Here is a 19735-nt window from a genome sequence, read left to right on the forward strand (position 1 = left end):
ATTGTGCTTGAAATGGCTAAAGGCAAATCATTGCTATAAATACTTTTTTCACACACCCCAAAGAGCTTGTCGTTGTAACTTAGGCAGAAAACTGCCTGAACATCCTTTTCAGTCTTGCTTGTAGTGGGATAGAGTTGGCTCTGTTCTTGTGTTTGTGCCTTCAAAGTTTGCAGACTGACTAGGACCGCTTGACTGGTTTTTGTGACTTCTGGGTATCTATTCCAGTCTTGTAGACAGCTATTTTTTAGAATGACAAGAGAGAGAAAAATCTCATGGTTCAGATTTCACTCTCCCAGCATGGAATGACATCCTAATGGAGCTAATAATTCTGCATGGTTATTTTAAGATGAAGCAGGTGCTTCTAGGTCAGTTTCACCATTCAACACGTTGGGTTTACATCTTGCCTGTGACACTACACCAAACAGGGAATAATAGGGAGCCCTTAAGATTAGCTGTTCAGTAGTGCACATTGTTTGCAGCAGATACAGTATACAAAGAAAAGACAAAAGCAGAATTCAGTAAGGAATATACAGTAGTGATGAACAACATAATGAACAAATTGAATTGTCTGTGGCAGTGTTTCACAGAAGAGTAACTTAGTATGATCTCTCTTCATGAAACATTCTTACAATAGGACCTGGGTATACAAAAGAGTTGGGACGCAGGTGGTGCTGTGGGTTAAAGCCTCAGCGCCTAGGGCTTGCCGATCGAAAGGTCGGCGGTTCGAATCCCTGCGGCGGGGTGCGCTCCCGCTGCTCGGTCCCAGCGCCTGCCAACCTAGCAGTTTGAAAGCACCTCCGGGTGCAAGTAGATAAATAGGGACCGCTTACCAGCGGGAAGGTAAACGGCGTTTCCGTGTGCGGCTCTGGCTCTGGCTCTGGCTCTGGCCAGAGCAGTGATGTCACGCTGGCCACGTGACCCGGAAGTGTCTCCGGACAGCGCTGGCCCCTGGCCTCTTAAGTGAGATGGGTGCACAACCCCAGAGTCTGTCAAGACTGGCCCGTACGGGCAGGGGTACCTTTACCTTTACCTTATACAAAAGAGTAAGAAAACGTTGCTCAAATTTTTTTGCAAGCAAGTTACCATATCTTGGAATGAGGAAACTGCTTAAGCAAATACAGTATGTGCTGTTCAAGAGCAGGTGCTGTTCTTATTCTCTTCTAAGCAGATGCAAGTTATACAGAGGGGCAGAAAAATATCTCTGTCTATCCCTTGACATCCACTTATCTTCACCACTAGCTTTGCTAGTGCCTAAAGGGCCAGAAAGACACTACTACTATTTTGTACCTATGCTAGTTTTACAGAGTTTCAACAGACTCTGATTTCCCCCATCCAGTTTAGTCAAAAGAAAGTCTCTGTTTTTACTGATTAGGCTTGTCAAATATAGCGACTGATAGTTAATGTTTTCAGTTGGAGATAGGCCTGCTGAACTGGATGATTCTCTGGGCCCCTTCCAGGTCCACAATTTTGTTATTCTATATGAACTAGGGAAGATTTAAAAAGTAGCTTTGGAATGAACCAGATAGCCCTTTTCCAGACAACGGGAAAGGAAATCTTGATTCACCCTAAAGTTCTTTTTCTTGTAGAAAAATGATTGTTGTCCAAAAAAAGTTGAGAAATCAGGATTTTAGTGTGACTAAAGCAAAAGGTAGCAACAAGAGACAGTAATTCATGGAAGGAATTGAATGCCATGCTAAGGCGATTGATCCATTGATGCAAGCATGTTGGCTTGCCAGATGGATCAATCCTTCCCTCCTTCCCCCCACATGTTGTTCCAGGGGTTCTCCTGAGCCCTTGCAAAATCAATTGAGAGGGCGACACAGGGAGAAGGGAGGAGGGGAAGCCCCATTGAAAGGGGAAGTTTTTGCACAGGGCTGCTGCTGCTGAAACTCATTAGTTGAATCCCCCTGTGTGTTCTTTCTAACTCCAATTTAATTTCATGCAAGAAGTGTATTCCCCCCCTGTAAACAATAAACATTTTTCTTGCCAATGCAAATGTAAATAAAGTGCACGGTTAATATACCCATATTGTGGGTGTGTGCAACATTGTACTTGAGAAAGTGTGATTCAGGAAGCACAATGGGGAAAGAGTGTGGTGTGATTAATTGCTTTCTTGCCTGTTGAGGAGAGGGAATGGGGGGACTTAAATAGGTATATCCATGTCAAAGAGTCAAATTATTGTTATTTCAAAAAGAAGAAAGAAAGAAAGAAAGAAAGAAAGAAAGAAAGAAAGGCTGTTTACTATAGACTGCTTGCCTTTAAACTGTTTATCAATGCATGAGCAGTTGAGCCTTGACTGAACATCTTAAATTTGCTTTGACTTTGACTAGCCCCATCCTACCTGAAATATCATGTCTGGTATTGTATTGAATGTAGGTTGTTAGCCTAAGATCAATTTGATGAAAGCTGTTCAGTAACATAACTGGATTGCAATTAACAAAACCTCAGTTCTTAGCATGATTTAGGGTTGGCATTGTGGGAGAGCAGGGCTCTTGTGTGATAACAGCTGTGTGGCAGGCAGGAGTTCAACAGATTAAGGCTTTTTAGCATGGAAAGACAATTATGGTGAAAGCTTCCATTGATGGCATTCTGTCTTTTAAGACATCTGATTGCTTGTGTGTAGCCACTTTGTATTTCATTGTTTCTAAATTTGCATATGTCTTTAAATTAGCATGTGCACATTTGTACTTGATTTTGAGGGTGAGGTGTCTGGCTAAATTGACATGCAGAAGATCCATGTTAGCACCCCTGATTGCAGATGTACCTTGAATTCACTAATCAGTAAGGGTTCATAGACGGAATCAGTGCTTGCTCAGATACTGAATACTTAATAAAGGTAGAGATCAGTTAATTTGTCAAGATACTATTTTTCTGATTAGAAAAGTTTAGCATCTGCTAGCATTTTGGAATGTGGATTAGCAATTCCTGGTAGTGGTTTAATTTTTGTGGATTGCTTAGTGCATTTTAAATGCAATTATTGTAGCTTTGTTTCAAAGTAAAAGAAGAACAAAGCAAGCAAGAAACTCAAAATCACCCTGCTCAAGTTACTAAAGGGATATCAATCTTATTCTTGGTACCTGACATCATTCAGAGTGAAAGGGATCTGCATTTATTCTTGGGGATGTACTCTGTGAAAAGTAGTAACAAGCAAACAAACACAGAGCTCGTCAGGAGTGTGTGAATGAATGCAAAACTAGTATTTGGGCATGAAAAAGTAGAACTATCCCATGATATGCAGGTACAAAGCTACCATATAAGCACTAATCTGTCAGCAGTTTGTGCATTTTCTCCCTTTAGTTGTGGTAAAACTGGTTATAATCATAAAGAGAGCAGATGGAAACGATTGCCTTTCTGTTTTATTAGAGGAAAAAATACACCAGGTAGTTTATAGGATAGCAAAATCCATGCTGCCTTTATTTTGCAAAGGCAAATAATAGCTTCCAAAGTAAGAGCATAAAACTGACATCCTGCCTTTGAGTATGTAGGCTGTCATTTGTAAAAAATCAATTAAAAGTCTGGATGGAGCAGGAAATAATCAAATACTCATTTTTGCTTAGGCTAACAAGGCAAGCAAATTTGCTTGTTAGGTAAGGAATACAGTATTCCGATTTTGTTAAGCATCCTGTCCTGTCTTGAGAAGGATTTGTATATTCATCAGGGGCCACAGGAAGGACACAGTTTCCTGGATGCCCCTACAGAGTGCAGTGCTGTGCCCTGTAACACATCAGTTACTGTAAATGTCAGTAGAGAGAGGGTTGCTGGTTTTTTTTTTTTACCAACTTTGATTTAGTGAGAGCCTCCGGCCAAGCCAGCTGTTAGCACTTCTTAACTGCTTGTCAGTGAGTACCAGGCAGAGCAGGAAAGCATCATTGCTGTTCAGTTTTGTTTTGTGATTAAAAGAGGTAGGCAGGCACTTCTAACAAGTGCTGGCTTACTCTATTTGAACTCCCACCCCCTCTTTCTCTTGTGTTCCTCCCTTCCCTCCTTGAACTTGCCATTTTTTCCCAGAAAATATGCCTTGGAAACAATGACTCAAAGTCTGAAGGAGCCGGTTCATAATTCTTTTACCGTCGACATCTGCATATATCAATAATGAAGATGCAGTATATTAATGTCTACCTATAATCAACTATACAAAGCAGCAGCAAATTGAATTGAAAAGGGCATCATGCATGCTCAATGAAAACAAAATTATCGAAGTTAGCATCTTCTGAGATCGTGGAAGCACTTGGAATATGCTCTGGAACAAGGACACTTGCTTAATAAAGCCACACATATTTTTTTAAGCAAGTCTTCCCAAAGTCCCTATAAGCCCCTCTTACCTTGAGGCTTAGTGTGTTGGTTATTGGCTGGCTGTGTACACAAACCACTAATCTCTTTTTGTCATCAAGCTCCAGTTCAAGTCTGTCACAAATACTATCCCTTGGTGCCTTTTACCAGCGCCTTATCACAAAGGCCTTTTTTTAGCACACGTCTCGTGGGCGCTGTCTGCCGAACCCTCTCCAAGCCAGCTGTCTAGTACAGGGCAGTTGGATTCTTTGCAGCATCCATAATCAAATGAATGGATTGTTTTCATAATACCTCACCTGAGCTTTTCTCCTTTCATTTACGGCATTTCTTTGCAGCATTATAGAATCAACAGCAGCAGTTAATTATGTAGCACAATCAGTACGACACTTATCTTCATCCAGTGTTATATCCCCAAATAATAATATACCTGTTGGTGGAAAGACTGACATCTGGATGTGCTACAAACCATGATTCCATTTTCCTGTGGTGCATGGTCATATGACTAAAAATGCGCACATTTGGACCACTCAATGAGTCGTATGATCTACCACGTGCGTTAATTTAGAGGCAAACCAATTTCCACATCAATGCATATAATTACAGTGGTACCTCGGGTTACATATGCTTCAGGTTACATATGCTTTAGGTTACACCCTCCACTAAGCCAGAAATAGTGCTTCAGGTTAAGAACTTTGCTTCAGGATAAGAACAGAATTTGGGCTCCGGTGGCGCGGCGGCAGCAGGAGGCCCCATTAGCTAAAGTGGTGCTTCAGATTAAGAACTTTGCTTCAGGATAAGAACAGAATTTGGGCTCCGGTGGCGCGGCGGCAGCAGGAGGCCCCATTAGCTAAAGTGGTGCTTCAGGTTAAGAACAGTTTCAGGTTAAGTACAGACCTCCAGAATGAATTAAGTACATAACCCGAGGTACCACTGTATTAGCAGTTCATGATTCCTGAAAGCAGATTCATGATTTGCTGAAAGCAGGGATTTCATAAATGTAGCAGAGTTTCCAGTGTTTAAACGGCATCACATGATTATCCCCTAGACCCAGTAATGAAGAAATGAAACACTTTTCTTGAGGTGAAGAAGGACCACAATTTTAGTAACTTTATAATCAGAATCTTCAACAGTTAACTGGCTTTTCTTAATACAGGTGACTCCCCACTGATGCGGGGGTTATGTCCCAGCCCCCACCCCACATAAACAAAATGAGAGTAAGTGGGGAGCCTTCTACAGTACATACAGATTCCCGCCCAACAGCTGTTGAACGGGGTAGCACAGCAGCAGCAGTGAGAGCTCCCATGTGTCATTTTGGAGCCTGGACTTTTGGCTTACTGGCTTACTGGCATCCTCTTCTGACTCTGAGGAGAGTCTCCTTGTGAGCCACAAGGACTTTCCAGCTCTGTAGCCATTTCAGCTTAGGATTGATTGATTGATTGATTGATTGATTGATTGATTGATTGATTTCTTGGTGCAACACGTATATGCACTCATACGAGAGTTGATTGTGCACAAGTGGGGCCAGATGTCTGTACTACATTCCCAGCCCCAATGGAAATGACTATTTCCTCTGTGGCAATGCAGACCATTTTACTGCAAGCCTCAGCCCAAAGTTCAGGGCAAGTTCATCCTGGCTTTTGCATCTCTTTGCCACAATGCAGACATATTTTACACTTATTTGGATCATTGTGTTTCTTGGATACAGAGCTCCTGTGACCTGAACTCCAATCTCAGTGTGTTCCTGTTGTGTGAGGAGGAATACTTTGTCAAGGTCTCCTTCTCACTGTGGCACCTCTCTCTGGAGGGTCGGAGAACTCCTTGTAACAGTGGGAGAGAGCCCAGGGCAGAAGAGGGAATGCATTAAAATCAGCCAGGAAGAGGCTCCACTGGAATAGATTGCAGTCCTTTCTGTGAATGGAAGGAGTTCTTCCATTCATCCAGCCCCATACCAGTAGTTCTTGAAAAATATACTCAGTAGCAGCAGAAAAAAATTCATTAGAATTTTTAAGTCACTGCAGATTTCAGGTAGTTATTATTTAGTATGTTAGCATGTGAAAATGATTTTCTGCACCTTACTACATCAAAAGTGGCCATGCAGACTGGCCCTTAGAACCAATTTGTAGAAGCAAGCTGGGTTGTTGTTCTTGTTGTTGTTGCTACTGTTGCTGTGGTTGTTGTTGCTGTTGTTGGCCTGAGTCTTATTGGGGTTCAAGGGTAGAGTCTGGTGGGTGGGTTCTGTGGCTTCTTACTTTGCACAGTTGTTATGCCACTCTTTCTTTTGAAAAAGAGCAGTGGTGTGGCCTTGAAGCTTCAGTTTATTGCTATTCAGACTGCCCCATATCATCTACTTTCTTCCTTTTTTAATGTGCTGCAGATGTGTTATCTTAGGAAAAGAAGAATGTACAGTACTACATTATGTCTGTAGGACAAAGAGTAACTATGCTTCCTCCCCCTTCTCTTCAACAGCATCTGCAATCCCTGATAATGGGAGGAGGTCCTGTCTAAAGCTGAAAGTCTTTGTACGGCCTGCAAGTAAGTTATTTAGATCTTGCTTAGAGGGTGGCTTTATAGCACATGCTTTGTTTGGTCTGGTAAACAGCAGTAAAAACTTCTTCTTTTTTACTCTTGAATCCTGTGTGGTATCTGTTCTATATAGCGGCTTTTTTGTTTTTGTTTTCACCATATCTTTTTTATCATTTTTCACAAAGCTTTTACTCTTATTTGTTTCAAGTACACAGCAGTTGCTAACTTGTTGTTTCTTAGACTGTTGTACAAAAAGACAATTATTGTGGCGTTTGGAAGCATGCCACAACTAAGAGATACATACATATAATAGAAATAGAAATAGAAATCACATAGAGCAACAACAACAACAAAAAGGAAAATGGGGGATTTAAGGGTGTCTCACTAACATATTTGGCTGTTATCTCTATTTTTGTTATAGACAACTGTATGAAAACTATAGGTGTTCATGACCGTGTTTTCGATGTTAACGACAAAGTAGAAAATTCATTAGAACCAGCAGGTTAGTATGCTTAGAGAATCTATTTTAACAAATGCCTCTATCCTCTGGTGCGTCTGCTTCTCTTCCCTTCTTTCTCTCTGCATAGTTTGCATGGTAAAATGACTCTGCTTTTACTCATTTCCCGCAATGCTAATATTGCTTATGGTGTTTCTCATTTGCTAGCACTAGTATTCTTGTCCAATGGATGGGAGGCAAAGTATGCTTTTTCCATGACAAATTATTTACTCAAACATGGCATCCCAATTTTTTTAAAAATAGCAGTTCCTCTGTCCCCATTCCCACCCCATTTTTGCAGTAAGTTGCCGCAGCACCACAGTATCCATTCAGGACATAAATAATTAAGAGAGGAAATGTGTGTGTGTGTGTGTGTGTGTGTGTGTGTGTGTATTTATATACTTTTGATATTGTTTATATGTTTACACATCTATGTATTTAGAAGCATTTAAACCAGTGGTTTCCCTGCCCACAACAAGCAATTGACCATAACATCATTGATAGGTCAGTTGTCCAATGGGTGGACAGAATCTTATAAATTTAATAAAGCTACCTTTCCAAAAGTGTCACGTTTTGATCTATATGGTAGAACAAGTATGCAATAAGTTCTACTGCTTAAAATCAAAATTATTTCAGGCTTTAAAATGAGAACAATGGCTGAATATCATTCTGTACCTTTAAACCAATAGCATATGTGAAAGACTTGTCTACAAGTGTTCATAAAGATCCTTGTGCAAATGAGTATTACTATTCAGGCTGATCTTGATGGGAATATGTCTGTGTGCTTTAAAAGACTTCCTGCAGTACAAATGCTTTCATAAATATGAATAAGATATACATACACTTGGAAGTTTTGCTCTGTAAATTTAGAGTGCAATCTTGTTAATTAAATGCTTTTAAATTTCTTTGATTCAATGGGATTGAGTTAAGCCTAAACAGAACTGTCCCCATTGAAACCAATGTACATAATTATAGCTGGAGCTCATTAAAATATGCATCTCTATAGATGTTTTATGTGTGCATGGATTTATATATGCACTCTGCCAACTAAATATATGTAAACTCTTTTTTTAAAAATAATTACTTGCAAACACATTTTTTTGCAATCCCATCTGTAAGAAGTTACCTCAACACTATTTTTTTCAGTTCTGTTTTTATAGTGAAAATATTAAAGAACTTTTGAAAGCTAAACTGTCTACTGAACATGAACGTGCCTGTGGACATTGCTTTTACATGAGATATTTTAATCATCATCCATTAAATACAGAATCTTTGAGCCTATATGGCTAGTTGATAATTGTATTTGTATTCTAGGCTGTGGGGTGGAAAATTTATTCTACCATACTTGAGTATACTCTTGCCCTGTAAAAGAAACATAGTCTTATCCTAAGGAACTAGGAAGTTTTATTAGTCCCTATCACAGATAGTTAATGAAGAGCCAACTGTTTGCAAGGGACAACTATTTTGTGCTATATGTTCTATTACTGATTTGTCTCTAAGAGCCAGTGCAGATATAACACACCGGTCACTTAATCATTGTTAAGAGATTAGAAGTGGCCCATGGAATTGCACATTTCTCCTTCCAGCCATTGCTCCTTGCATGTGATTCTCTGTTGTTGTTTTGCCACAGTTGATGCTAACTAGGACATCTCTTAACCATGGTCTGCTAAGCAGCTTCTCCATGTTTAAATCTGATGCTGAAGTCAGCTTTAACTGTGATTAAAGAAGAAAATGGATTTTATACACAAGGAGGAGCTTGGAAAGGCTTAGGTCTGCATTGACTCAAGCACACAAACAGCTCTATAGTGACACCTAGTAGCAGAACACAAGCATTGCAACAGAACTTATCAAAAATCACATTCTTTTGAAAGATGGCTTTATATATTTCCCAAAAACCTCAAAGGAAAAACAATAATATAATACCCACATGTCACATTCCTAAATTATTTTAGTTAGTAGCTGAAAAGCATATTTGCTGCTGCTCTGCAGTTTGTTAAATTTCCTTTTAAGCTCTGCCCCCTCAAATTACAACGTAGCGAGCTATGTTCAGTCTGATCAACATATCTACAAATTATGTATCATTTATACAAGCTACCACAAGCCTTGATTGGTAGCAAGCATTAGGTGCTACAAACCATGTCCTACTACGACACCACAGTGATGTACACATACATTTATCAGTATTGAAACAAATATATAACTTTTCATTCACCCCTTTTTAAAAAGATAATATCTTTCATTTTCACTTGGGAGTGCATTTTAAGGCTCCAAATTATTCATTGACTCTGGATATCTAACTGCCACACACCTGACATCACATATGATGTCAGTTGTGTGGCAAGTGGGCATGGGTTAGGGAAAACAGCCTCACAGGCCAAATTGGGGCACATGACAGACCTAATTTTGCCTAGAGGCCAATGGTTCTCTACCCCTGTGCTAGCAGAGAGTAGAAATCCAGTGTGTGTGTGGGAGGGGACTTTTCAGTTATCTCAATGACTTCAGAGAGAAGAATGAGAGAATCAAGCTCCACCCTCCATTATCTGAGCCTTGTTTTTAATCTGAGTTCTCTACACTTTCCATTTTTTCTTAACAGTTTTAGAGTAGCTGAACATGCATTTATCTATCCCTTCAACTTTTGAATATGAGCTAATCCATTGTGAACAATAGGTAGAACCTGAAAGCTTCATTACCACCTCATTCACTCACCAGAGGAGATAGGACCCCTTGTCATCATTATCCTGACAAATTTTCCAAAGTCTGTTTATCAATTCAGAGTAATTATAGTGCATTTAGCTCCTGACACAGGACACAGGTGACATTGGTTTTCATCACGCTGGTATATCAGGGTGTTGCTGTTGTTTCACTCTTACATCCAAAACCTTTGTGTTGGCCGGCTACTGTCCACCTTATATTTAGAGCATTTATTTAAAAAGACTACTACTTGCACTCACAAATGAGAATTTAAATACGTTTAAAAATGCTTTTATCCTGTTTTAGATGTCATTTTTCCCTAATGGAAATGCCTTGGACTGGAATTTATCAACTGTTCGAAACTTAAGCACATAGGCGGCCTCAGATGTACTATGGCAGCTGCTCAATTGCAAGGCATTCTGATTAAGATACTACGTTAGACACAAATGTGTTATAGCAAAGCAAAATCAAACCAGTTCCAACACACACTTCTCAGTATCGATAAAGGCAAAGTTCAGTTTCCATAAAAGTCTAGAGCAGTTGCGTATCATTGTCAGCTTTATCAGTGAGAATGTTCCTCTTCTGAGCATGAAGATCCTAAAATGCCCAGGAATCTGTTTTGCAGAAGAGCAGCGAAACCATGTTAATGAGTCATTAGCGTGTGATATCTAAACACAATGCAAAATATTGGTAGAGTGAAGAAGAGTAGGTGGTGCAGGGAGACGCCTAAGTGGAAAGCACATTTACGCTGACGCAGAGGATTCTTTTGCATGAGAAATTTTTCATACAATCAAAGCCTTCCTCCCACCTTTGATGACAAGGTAGCTCCACCTCTGCATCCCTGTTGCCGGTATAGGGCAACAACAACTTTGAAGTTAATGGAGAAGCCACATTGCAGCATGTACAGAGATCTGGAGCAGGGCCAGCTCCCATCCACAGAGCATATTCACAAGATTGCCTGAGAAAATATTTGATAGTAATTCCCAGCTCACTAACAGTTTGCTGTTAACATGCTGCTTCATTAACAGGGACAGTCCCACTGAGTTTTGTTGCATGCTGTCTAAACTGTGTACTAACGTGCTAGTATTGTAGTGTACGTGTCTGGTATGTGTGCTCTCCTTTTGTCTTTTACGTGTGGGGTGGGGACAAAGGCAGTTGCCCAGCAGTCAAATTTGTTATTTTATTTTCCCCCCACCTTTCCTCCAAAGTAACTTAAACAAAAATTAGTTAAAATCAACCCATTCCAATTAAAATAAGATTTAAAATGAATAAATAAAAGTAAGAGCAGCAGCCAATTTAATAACATCAACCAGTAATTGTATACAGCAATCTTCCAGGAATTTAATGCCAACTGAAACTTTGGCAACTGAAATTTTATTGCACCCAAAAAGTAACATTGTATGGGTTTGAAATGAGTCTAAAAAGCTGGCAGCCACCCATCTGACTTCCAAAGTTGGTTGTTCCCACAGTAATAGATGTTACTTGGGTAACCACCTTGTTTACCTACCCATCATTGCTTAATAATTGGAAGTACGGTATATCTAATTTATGGTTCCATACATTTTCTACAATATCAAAAATAAGGAGGAAACTGAATAGTTGAAACTTATAATTCACAAAGTAAACATTTTAAATTATATTTCTAGGGCAGTAATTTCAGAGAGGGTCTACACCAGCAGTTTAGTCAACAATAACATGCTACCATTGTGTTTAAATTCATGATTTATCTCTGTTTAGCTCTCTAATAAACCATTAAGGCAAGATGGGCAACTTGACTTCATTCTGCCTCCTAAAATGTAGGATGTGGCAGTGCATTGAAGAAGACATCATCAGCTCTCATTCTCTAATGTGAATTAGTACTTCTAGGTGCTAGGGGTTTCTTGGAGAAGCTTTGAAGCAGAGAATATTAGTGAGCCCATACAATATTAAAAATGTGAGGGCCCCAATAAGACCCCATAAAAGAACATAAGGACCAGTATATTTAAAAGTGATCCCATATGAGTCTGCCCATTCATTAAGGTTACCTGGAGAAAAACTATTCCCCATCCATCCCAAATCTATGTTTTATTTAGCCAGCATGCAAGAGAGAACCTTCAAGATGGCATTTCTGAGGTTCTGATACTCTCTAGCAAGAGTGAATCTGCCTCTTTTCTGCTACCAGTGGGCGAAGACCTCTCTTGCAGCTGTCATTTGACCCACTAAGTTTTTAGTTGTTGTTTTTTAATATTCCCATTGTGGTTTTTGTAAATTGTTCTTAATCTTCCCATTGTGGTTATTTGTAAATTGTTTCATCTGCCATTCTTATCTTTGTCTTTTACCTGCCGTTAATTTTGTATTTTATTATGTTTCTATTGTCCTGTTTTCATCTTTTTTAAAACAGAAAAGCAGGGCTTAAATGTTCGTGATACATCAATAAATAAACTCATGCATTCAGGATCTGTTTTATGACTAAAGTGAGATTTTAAGCATTGGAGTTGAAACTAGTGCCTTGCTTTTGTTAGCTTAATTCAGATGAATCAACAAATGAATGCACGTTGAGTTTTTAAGTAACTTATGGGCCAGTTCTGAATGTGTTAAGTATTTGGGGAAAAAATTAAGAATTCTTCTACCATACTGGGGATTTTACTCAGAGATGCAAGTTCATTAAACTTGCTTTAAAAATTTAGCCTGAAGTATCATATACAGTATAGAGAGTGTTTCAAATCTGAACATTTTTCTGACACCATAAACTGATCCAACTAGTATGTCTGACATATTCAATAAAAATTAACATGACTAATATTTTCTCTGTTAAGAATAGCTGATATGTACCCTGAAATTGCATCTGAATTTTTGTGATATCATTGAGATGTGTTCAAAAGAGAAATAGAATATTCTGTTTCACCACTAATAGGTATTGGCTTTCTCAAAAGTTTTAATGTTGGTTATTTTTCATTAGCTGTAATTCACCAAAAATTGTATTAATTCCATTCTGGTATTCAGGAAAAATCAGTAGTGAAGGTTTTTATCAGCCCTTTAACATTTTCCATTGCATATAGTGACCCTGATAATGTCAGTATCACTGTCCAAATATTTGACAATTAAAGCTATGTTTGTCAGTGAAAACCCAATTTGATTTTTTAGACCCACTGAGCTTGTTAATAATAATAATAATAATAATAATAATAATAATAATAATAATAAATTTATTTATACCCCCATCTGGCTGGGTTTGCCAGCCACTCTGGGCAGCTCCCAGCAAAATAATAAAAACACAATAAAACATCAAACTTCACTAACCAGGGCTGCCTTCAGGTGTTGAATAACTTAAAGACAGTGTTGTTAATCGAAAGCTTTTCAAATAGGCATGCTATGATTCTGGAAAAACAAATTTGCTCATAACTATTTAGCATCAGTAGTTTTAGAATTAGAATCACAACTCCATTAGAGTTAATATTACAAACCACAAATTCAGTACACTTAAAAGTCGCACACACAACTGCATCCTTTACAGGCCTTTTCTGTTTTTAGTTCTTTTCTATATGAATACTTACAGGGTTAAAAGCTTCAGTGCAAATAGAAGCTAACTTAGTATAAGTCAGTCTTGCTCAGTATCATCTACACCAGCTTTTCCCAACCTTGGCTCCCCAATCTTTGGTCCTGCTAGCTATGGATGATGGAAGTTTAAGTCCAACAACATCTGGGGACCCAAGGTTGGAAGAGGCTGGTCTATACCAAATGGCAACAACTGTCCAGGATTTTAGACAGAAGTCTTTTCTAGTCCTACCTGGATTGAACCTGGGACATAAGCCATGCAAAGCCACAAGCTCAGCCACTGCGCTATGACACGTGGATATTTTCACATAGGCCACCTGACTTGTTCCACTATTGTGGTACTTAGGATTTCTCTAACATGCACCAATAGTTATGCACTTCCCATCTCCTGAGCTTTTTAAAGGGTAAAACTAACAGAATTGTCATCTCCACACAATAAGCCTAGCCTTCCAATAAAATGCAGTCTACTAATTGTGCCGTGGAGAACAAGTGTTGTATGAATGGTAACATACAGTTGAAGCACATGCTGATTTGGGGGTAATGCAACTGGGACAGAGATATTAATGCACAAGGAATTGAACACATGCCCGGTATTTCAGCTAGCAGCTTTTTGCTCGCATTGATTGATGTATATATAGAGAGAGATAGAGAGAGAAAAATGTATGCTGAATGTGCATCACATGTGTCTAAATGATGGGGTGTTGTGGTTTTAAAAGCCCCACACAGTACAAAATCTGATTTTCTGTATTGTACTGAAATGCTGGAGCTGTAATCTCGAGGCTCATTAAAGATGCAATGCTTCATTAGAATTTGTGTGTTCTCTCCCCCCCCCCATTTGAACAGATGATACCGTACATGAGTCTGCTGAGCCGTCCCGTGGTGAGAACGCAGCACAGAGACCGAGGATATCCAGTCGGCTTTTGGCAACCCTCCTGTTCCTCCTGGCAATGCTTTTGACGTTATAGCACATATTATAGTAATCTGTCACAGACAACATCAGGGTCTTGGAACATCAAAGATCCGCTTAATTGCTCATCCCAAGAACGGGACATTATATTGGTTTTGCTGATGTTGGTTTGTTTCCCTTCCCCAGTCTCCTCCCCTTCTTCCTCTGCAACCTGAACTGTGAGCAAAAATTGAAGAGGCATAACTAGCCCTCTTGCCACTCCCTATCTTCCCCGTGGCTTTCCTTGACCCCTTCTAAAATAAAAGGACTCCAAATGAAAATGCCAAATTTCAATATTGACACTAGTGATTCTTACGTTCTCTGCAGCCTCTCTTAAGATACCGCCTCGGTTAGCTCTCTGGGCCCACCAGTATGTGGAGAAGGAAGAATAGTAGCAGCAGGTGCAGTCATTTGGAAGATAAGGAACTTGTTTGGAAAACCAAGAGGAGTCTTTACTCACTCCGATACAATATTTATGTCTCCTCGTTGAGCGCTGTAAGACGATCATGCAAGGCACTGTATCACCATGTCAGGACTGGAGGGGAGATACTGAGAACAGATATAGCGTAACGCCATTCCCTCCAGGAATTTATCAATGAACAGGCTTTTCATAGGGAAGAGATTCTGTTTTGTATGCAACTGCCTTGAAAGATCATTCACAGTAGAACTTACGCTCCACAACAGACACTCTTGTCATCAGGGGAGAAGAAAGTGGCTACTGAGGAATGCTAGCACACAAGCAAGGTCAGATAGAGGAAGCTTCGCTGGGGTGTGAGTGCCTCTGGTATCTCTCTAAGTGGATAGTGCACACCAGATTATTTTTCTTTTGAAACAGATCACCATGGTGCTACAATAATTTTTCTTCAAATGCAAAGAGGCATTTTCTGTTCCTTTTTCTTCTTCTTTGTGTGAATAAAGTGACCTTTCCCAAGGCTGATTTACTAGCCGGTAGCCTTCGATACCACTCTTTAAGTGATGATACATGCTAGGATGATAGCAGCACCGGGTGGAGAAAACATGGTCAGAGATCTCCAGGGTGCTCATGATTTGCCTCCCTTTGAAAGTTTGACAACCACTGGAGTAAACTCCTGCCAGAAAGGGACCAGGATACTTGTCATAGAGGGCTGTGGGATAGGGAGAAGGAAAAGGTTAGGAAGAGCGTGTTGAACTCTGGAGTGAACGTTGAGGCATTGGTTTTGTAGCTCTCTTCCATTCCAACACAGTTGAAAAGTGGAAGAAATACTTTTATCAGCAGGAGGATGCGTAGGTGGACTCCCAAAGACCTTGAACTAAATATTTTTTTGAAAACCCACTAGAATAGAAAATGCATTATTTAGATATACCAAGTAATTATATATGCTTGTCCTATTTAAAGATGATAAAAGTGGTAAGAGGATTATGGGGTGCTGTCTTGTTTGGTTGGAATCAGGGCTGAACCCTTAGGCACCTGAAAACTACTTTGTTAGGGACTAATAAAAACCATTTACCAGGAAATGCCTTCCTTGTGGGTTTCCATTGGCTTAGGCAGGCGTTGACTTGCAGGAGATTGAATAGACATCATGGAAGTGATTGTTTTAGAAAGTTGACTTTTACCGCAAACTCTTGAGAACAAAGCCTTACAAGAATACGCTAAATTCCGCAGGACAACAAAAAGTGTAATTTAATACTAAATCATGATGCAAATGGATAGCATTTTGTGAATGTTTTTTGTTTGTTTGTTTGTTTAAGAGAGGAAAGCAGGATTTTTTAAAAAAAAAAAAGTTGAAGGATTTCACGATCCAAAAATAGCAGAAAGTAAATTTAGAGCACTCTGGGCTTGCCTGATACCATACAGTATGGGCTGTGTTTGAAAGCACAGAGACGTCTAATACCGCACACTAACAGCCTATGTGGAGAGATGGCACTGTCCTTACATTAAATAAATCTTCTCTCTTCAGTATAATGCACTTGGTGCACATATATCTCAGAAATGGCAGTGCACAGGTAGCTAGCAAGTAATGACCTTGGAAATAGTGAAAAAAGTCATGGCTGTGGAGCACACCACTTAATGTCCCTGAGATGGTTCCATGTCAACTGCAAACATGAGTTTATGTCCTAACAATGACTATAGCTGTTTTCCATAATTCATCTATAAATAATGAAAAACTGGACTCACTTCTGTCTCGAGAGCACGCTTTTTTTTAGCAACACGAAGTTTTCACCACAGTGAATTCAGCCCTTTGCTTTGCCACAGAGCACTGCTAACCTAACAAATAAAGGCGGCACTGCCTTACAGCAAAAGTCGCTGGCAACTGCTCAACATCCAGCACAATCCTTGTGGGCAGTAATTTTGCAGGACCTCTGCTTTGGATACTTAATGGCATCAGGCAATCTCAATCATGCCAAATGAGCAACATCTAAAGGTTTTTTGAATCTCTCTGGTGTGTGCATGCGTGTCGTTTCGACATCTTGAAAAAGATGCCAGTGTGGAAGTTTACAGCAGCCTTTGTCCCCCGGCGTGAAGTCCGAAGAGCCAAATTCCGCTACGGCAGCCCCTGAGCCCAGGCAAGTGTGCCCTATGCCACCCCTCCCAGTTTGCCCGAGGGCTTTGCAAAGGGTAGCGGGGAAATAAGGATTGATCTGTTTGGTGGATACTGTGTATCCTTTAATAGACGACAAGGTAACATTTCGTGTTAGTTTAGAAATAATTGTTTTGTACTGTACTTTCTTGGATGGCAAAGGAAAGACGAGTTAAAACAAACAAAATGCTTTGTTCTTTAAATTCTGTATTATTAGCAGCCTCTGTTGTATATAGTGTTTGATAATAAAGTATTAATTTGATTCTTATGTCTTTTGTAAGTGAGAAAATAGACTTTCATGATATTAAAAATTAAATAAAAGAAACGCACCCCCACTGATCATATGACAGAAGCATTCACTGTGGCGACTGAGAACCAAAAGGCAAGTAGTCGCAACAAGTCACCATTCAGAACTCACCCATGAAACCCATGCACCCAGACGCTCAAGATTTCACGATGTCAAGACTTGGAGCCGTGCGACATTTGTTGCTTGATATTTTGTCCTCAGTGTTAATGTCCTGACGTTGGAGCCCTGTGATGTTTAGGCTTAACCTTCCCCTTTGGGGTTGAGTTAGCATGTTGGTTCTCAATGGCTTTGGGATTCTTACTCTTTATTTCTTGTGAGGATGGTTTTCCTTCTGATTCTTTGTCTTTAAAAAAAAATTCTTTTCATGGATGGTTTGTTTCAAAAGGGGCCTTGTCAGCATCACATGTGATGTTTTAGTGACTGGCGTGCCCTCACACCAAAAAAAAAAGCCAACAAATTTGAGAGGGGCCATATGTAAATAATATTCTTTCCTGTATAACCACTGCTGAGGGAAAGAAACAGTAGCTGTTGAGGGAATGTGTTTGGTTGTTTGTTTTTTGTTTTTTTAAAAAACTGATATTTATCAATTGCTTTATCAAAGCAGCGGCTGTGTCAGTTTTGAAAAATATGGAACTCATTCATACTGCCGTCAGATTATGTGTATTCATCAGTCTTACTTCCCAAATGCCCTGCATCAGATGTGTTCTTTTTCCTCCCCATTCCGTAACCCTGGCAAGTTTCTTTTTTATATATATCTCCCCCCACCCACCCTGTTTAAAATTTGGAGCAGTGAATGGGCAGATCTGTTTCTGATTTGGCATTACCAAGTTTTTCCCATGCATTCACCCCTGAGTTTTTCAGATGTGAGACAAATCTCCCTACAATAGACTTGCTGCCATTGTCTGTACAGTTTAATAGATGCTGGCATGTTGGAGGTTACCCATGAGTCTACAAAATCCGCTTTCCATACTTACTCTTGACACCCTATTGAAGCCACTCATTGTGTGTCCTTCTGGGTATGAAAGTCCAGCTCAGTGTGGTCCTGTGCTTGTACTGCCCTGCTTTTGCAGTTTCTTTGCACTTATTCATTGAGTGCTGTTCTTGAAATGCTTACATTATATGAACTTAACAGAAATTGTAAAAACGAAACAAACAAACCCATAAGATCTGTATTTGTATATACACGTGTCCGTACAATTATATCTGAATAAAAAAAATTAAAGATTTTCATCATTTTAATGGATTCTTTCAGGCTATATTTTTGTTTGCTGAGTGACATCTTTGTTTCAGGGCCAGCTGTCCTCCATCCTATAAATGTTTTCGGGCAGCGGAAAGCTGCAAGGAATATAGCACTTCACAGTTGTGAAACAGTTGCAATGCAATTTCTGCTTGGGCTAAATGGCTGCAGCCATAGCTGCCAGGATCCGGCCAGATCTGTACCTTGGCTACTGTCACATTCTCTGCTCTTCCCTCCCACTTCCAATCCAGTCATCTGTTTAATTATAAACTTTCTGGTTGTACAATGCATACTAGTGTCTAGGTCATGGGGGAGGCTCATCAGATGTTGCTGGACTCAACTCCCATCAACTTGGACCACTGGCCATGCTAGCTGGAACTGATGGGGCAGACTAACAACATCTGGAAAATCATAGGTTCCCCACTCCTGTCCTAGATGCTGGTGGTAAAAATCCATCTAGATGTTCTCTGTCCAGTCCCCCCCCCCCCCAGTGTTGAGCACTTGGTATAAAGCACCATATTCTTCGTACCATGGAATGGTGTGGTCTAAGGGACTGCAAACAGGGCAGACAACGCATGGCTCCCCTTTACCCATAGTGCCCTTGGGTTCTGCAAGCTTCAAAAGTGGTCTTGGGGAAAATTCCCAGCGCATCTGCAGACATGGCCTCCATATTCTCTTCAACTCATCCTCCAGGTGAGTTCTGAATGCTGAACTATCCCTCAAAGACCAGTTCAGCTTGGGTAGCTGTGTGCATCTCCACAACATGCAAGTATACAACATGCTAGTGCAGAGTGGTACCTTTTCACATCCATTTTTAATCAAGAGTTTTGGGATGTTTGGCATTTAAAGAAACAAACAAACAAACAAACCTTGAGGAGTAAACCTGACTGGAGGCTCATGGGAAATGAGGACTGACAGAAGGGTTCCAGTACCAGTTGTGACGAAGATGAAGGAATTGCCTCCCATCATTCACCACTCCACCAGCAATTGTTACATATCCTTCACCACCGCTAGGGCAAGTTCCTGAAGACCTTGATATGCTGGCATTGGCAAATGGATTGCGAAGGATCTGAAGGGTGTGTAAGAACTTCACCTGAAAAATAAGGTTGAAAGGGTGACACACAGAAAAGGCAGCTGATACACACACACTGCA

General features: G+C 40.0%; 2 protein-coding genes across 4 annotated transcripts in view; both read left to right on the forward strand.

Annotated features, from left to right (window-relative positions):
- Positions 1-18584, forward strand: part of EFNA5 (ephrin A5) — a 225054-nt gene extending 206470 nt beyond the window's left edge. For 2 of the 3 annotated variants that reach the window (XM_079995835.1, XM_079995836.1), the window contains exons 3-5: positions 6757-6822; positions 7235-7315; positions 14378-18584. In XM_079995835.1, the coding sequence (XP_079851961.1) occupies positions 6757-6822; positions 7235-7315; positions 14378-14499 (269 nt within the window). In that variant the 3' untranslated portion in view covers positions 14500-18584. The remainder of the gene's footprint in view (positions 1-6756; positions 6823-7234; positions 7316-14377) is intronic. The other variant, XM_079995837.1, reaches the window with a different exon arrangement.
- The window catches only part of LOC307226668 (general transcription factor II-I repeat domain-containing protein 2-like), a 662775-nt gene that overhangs the window by 495716 nt on the left and 147324 nt on the right, over positions 1-19735 (forward strand). The window lies entirely within an intron of this gene.

This window comes from Podarcis cretensis (genome assembly GCF_951804945.1).
Source record: "Podarcis cretensis genome assembly, chromosome: 11".
Taxonomy (NCBI): Eukaryota; Metazoa; Chordata; class Lepidosauria; order Squamata; family Lacertidae; genus Podarcis; species Podarcis cretensis.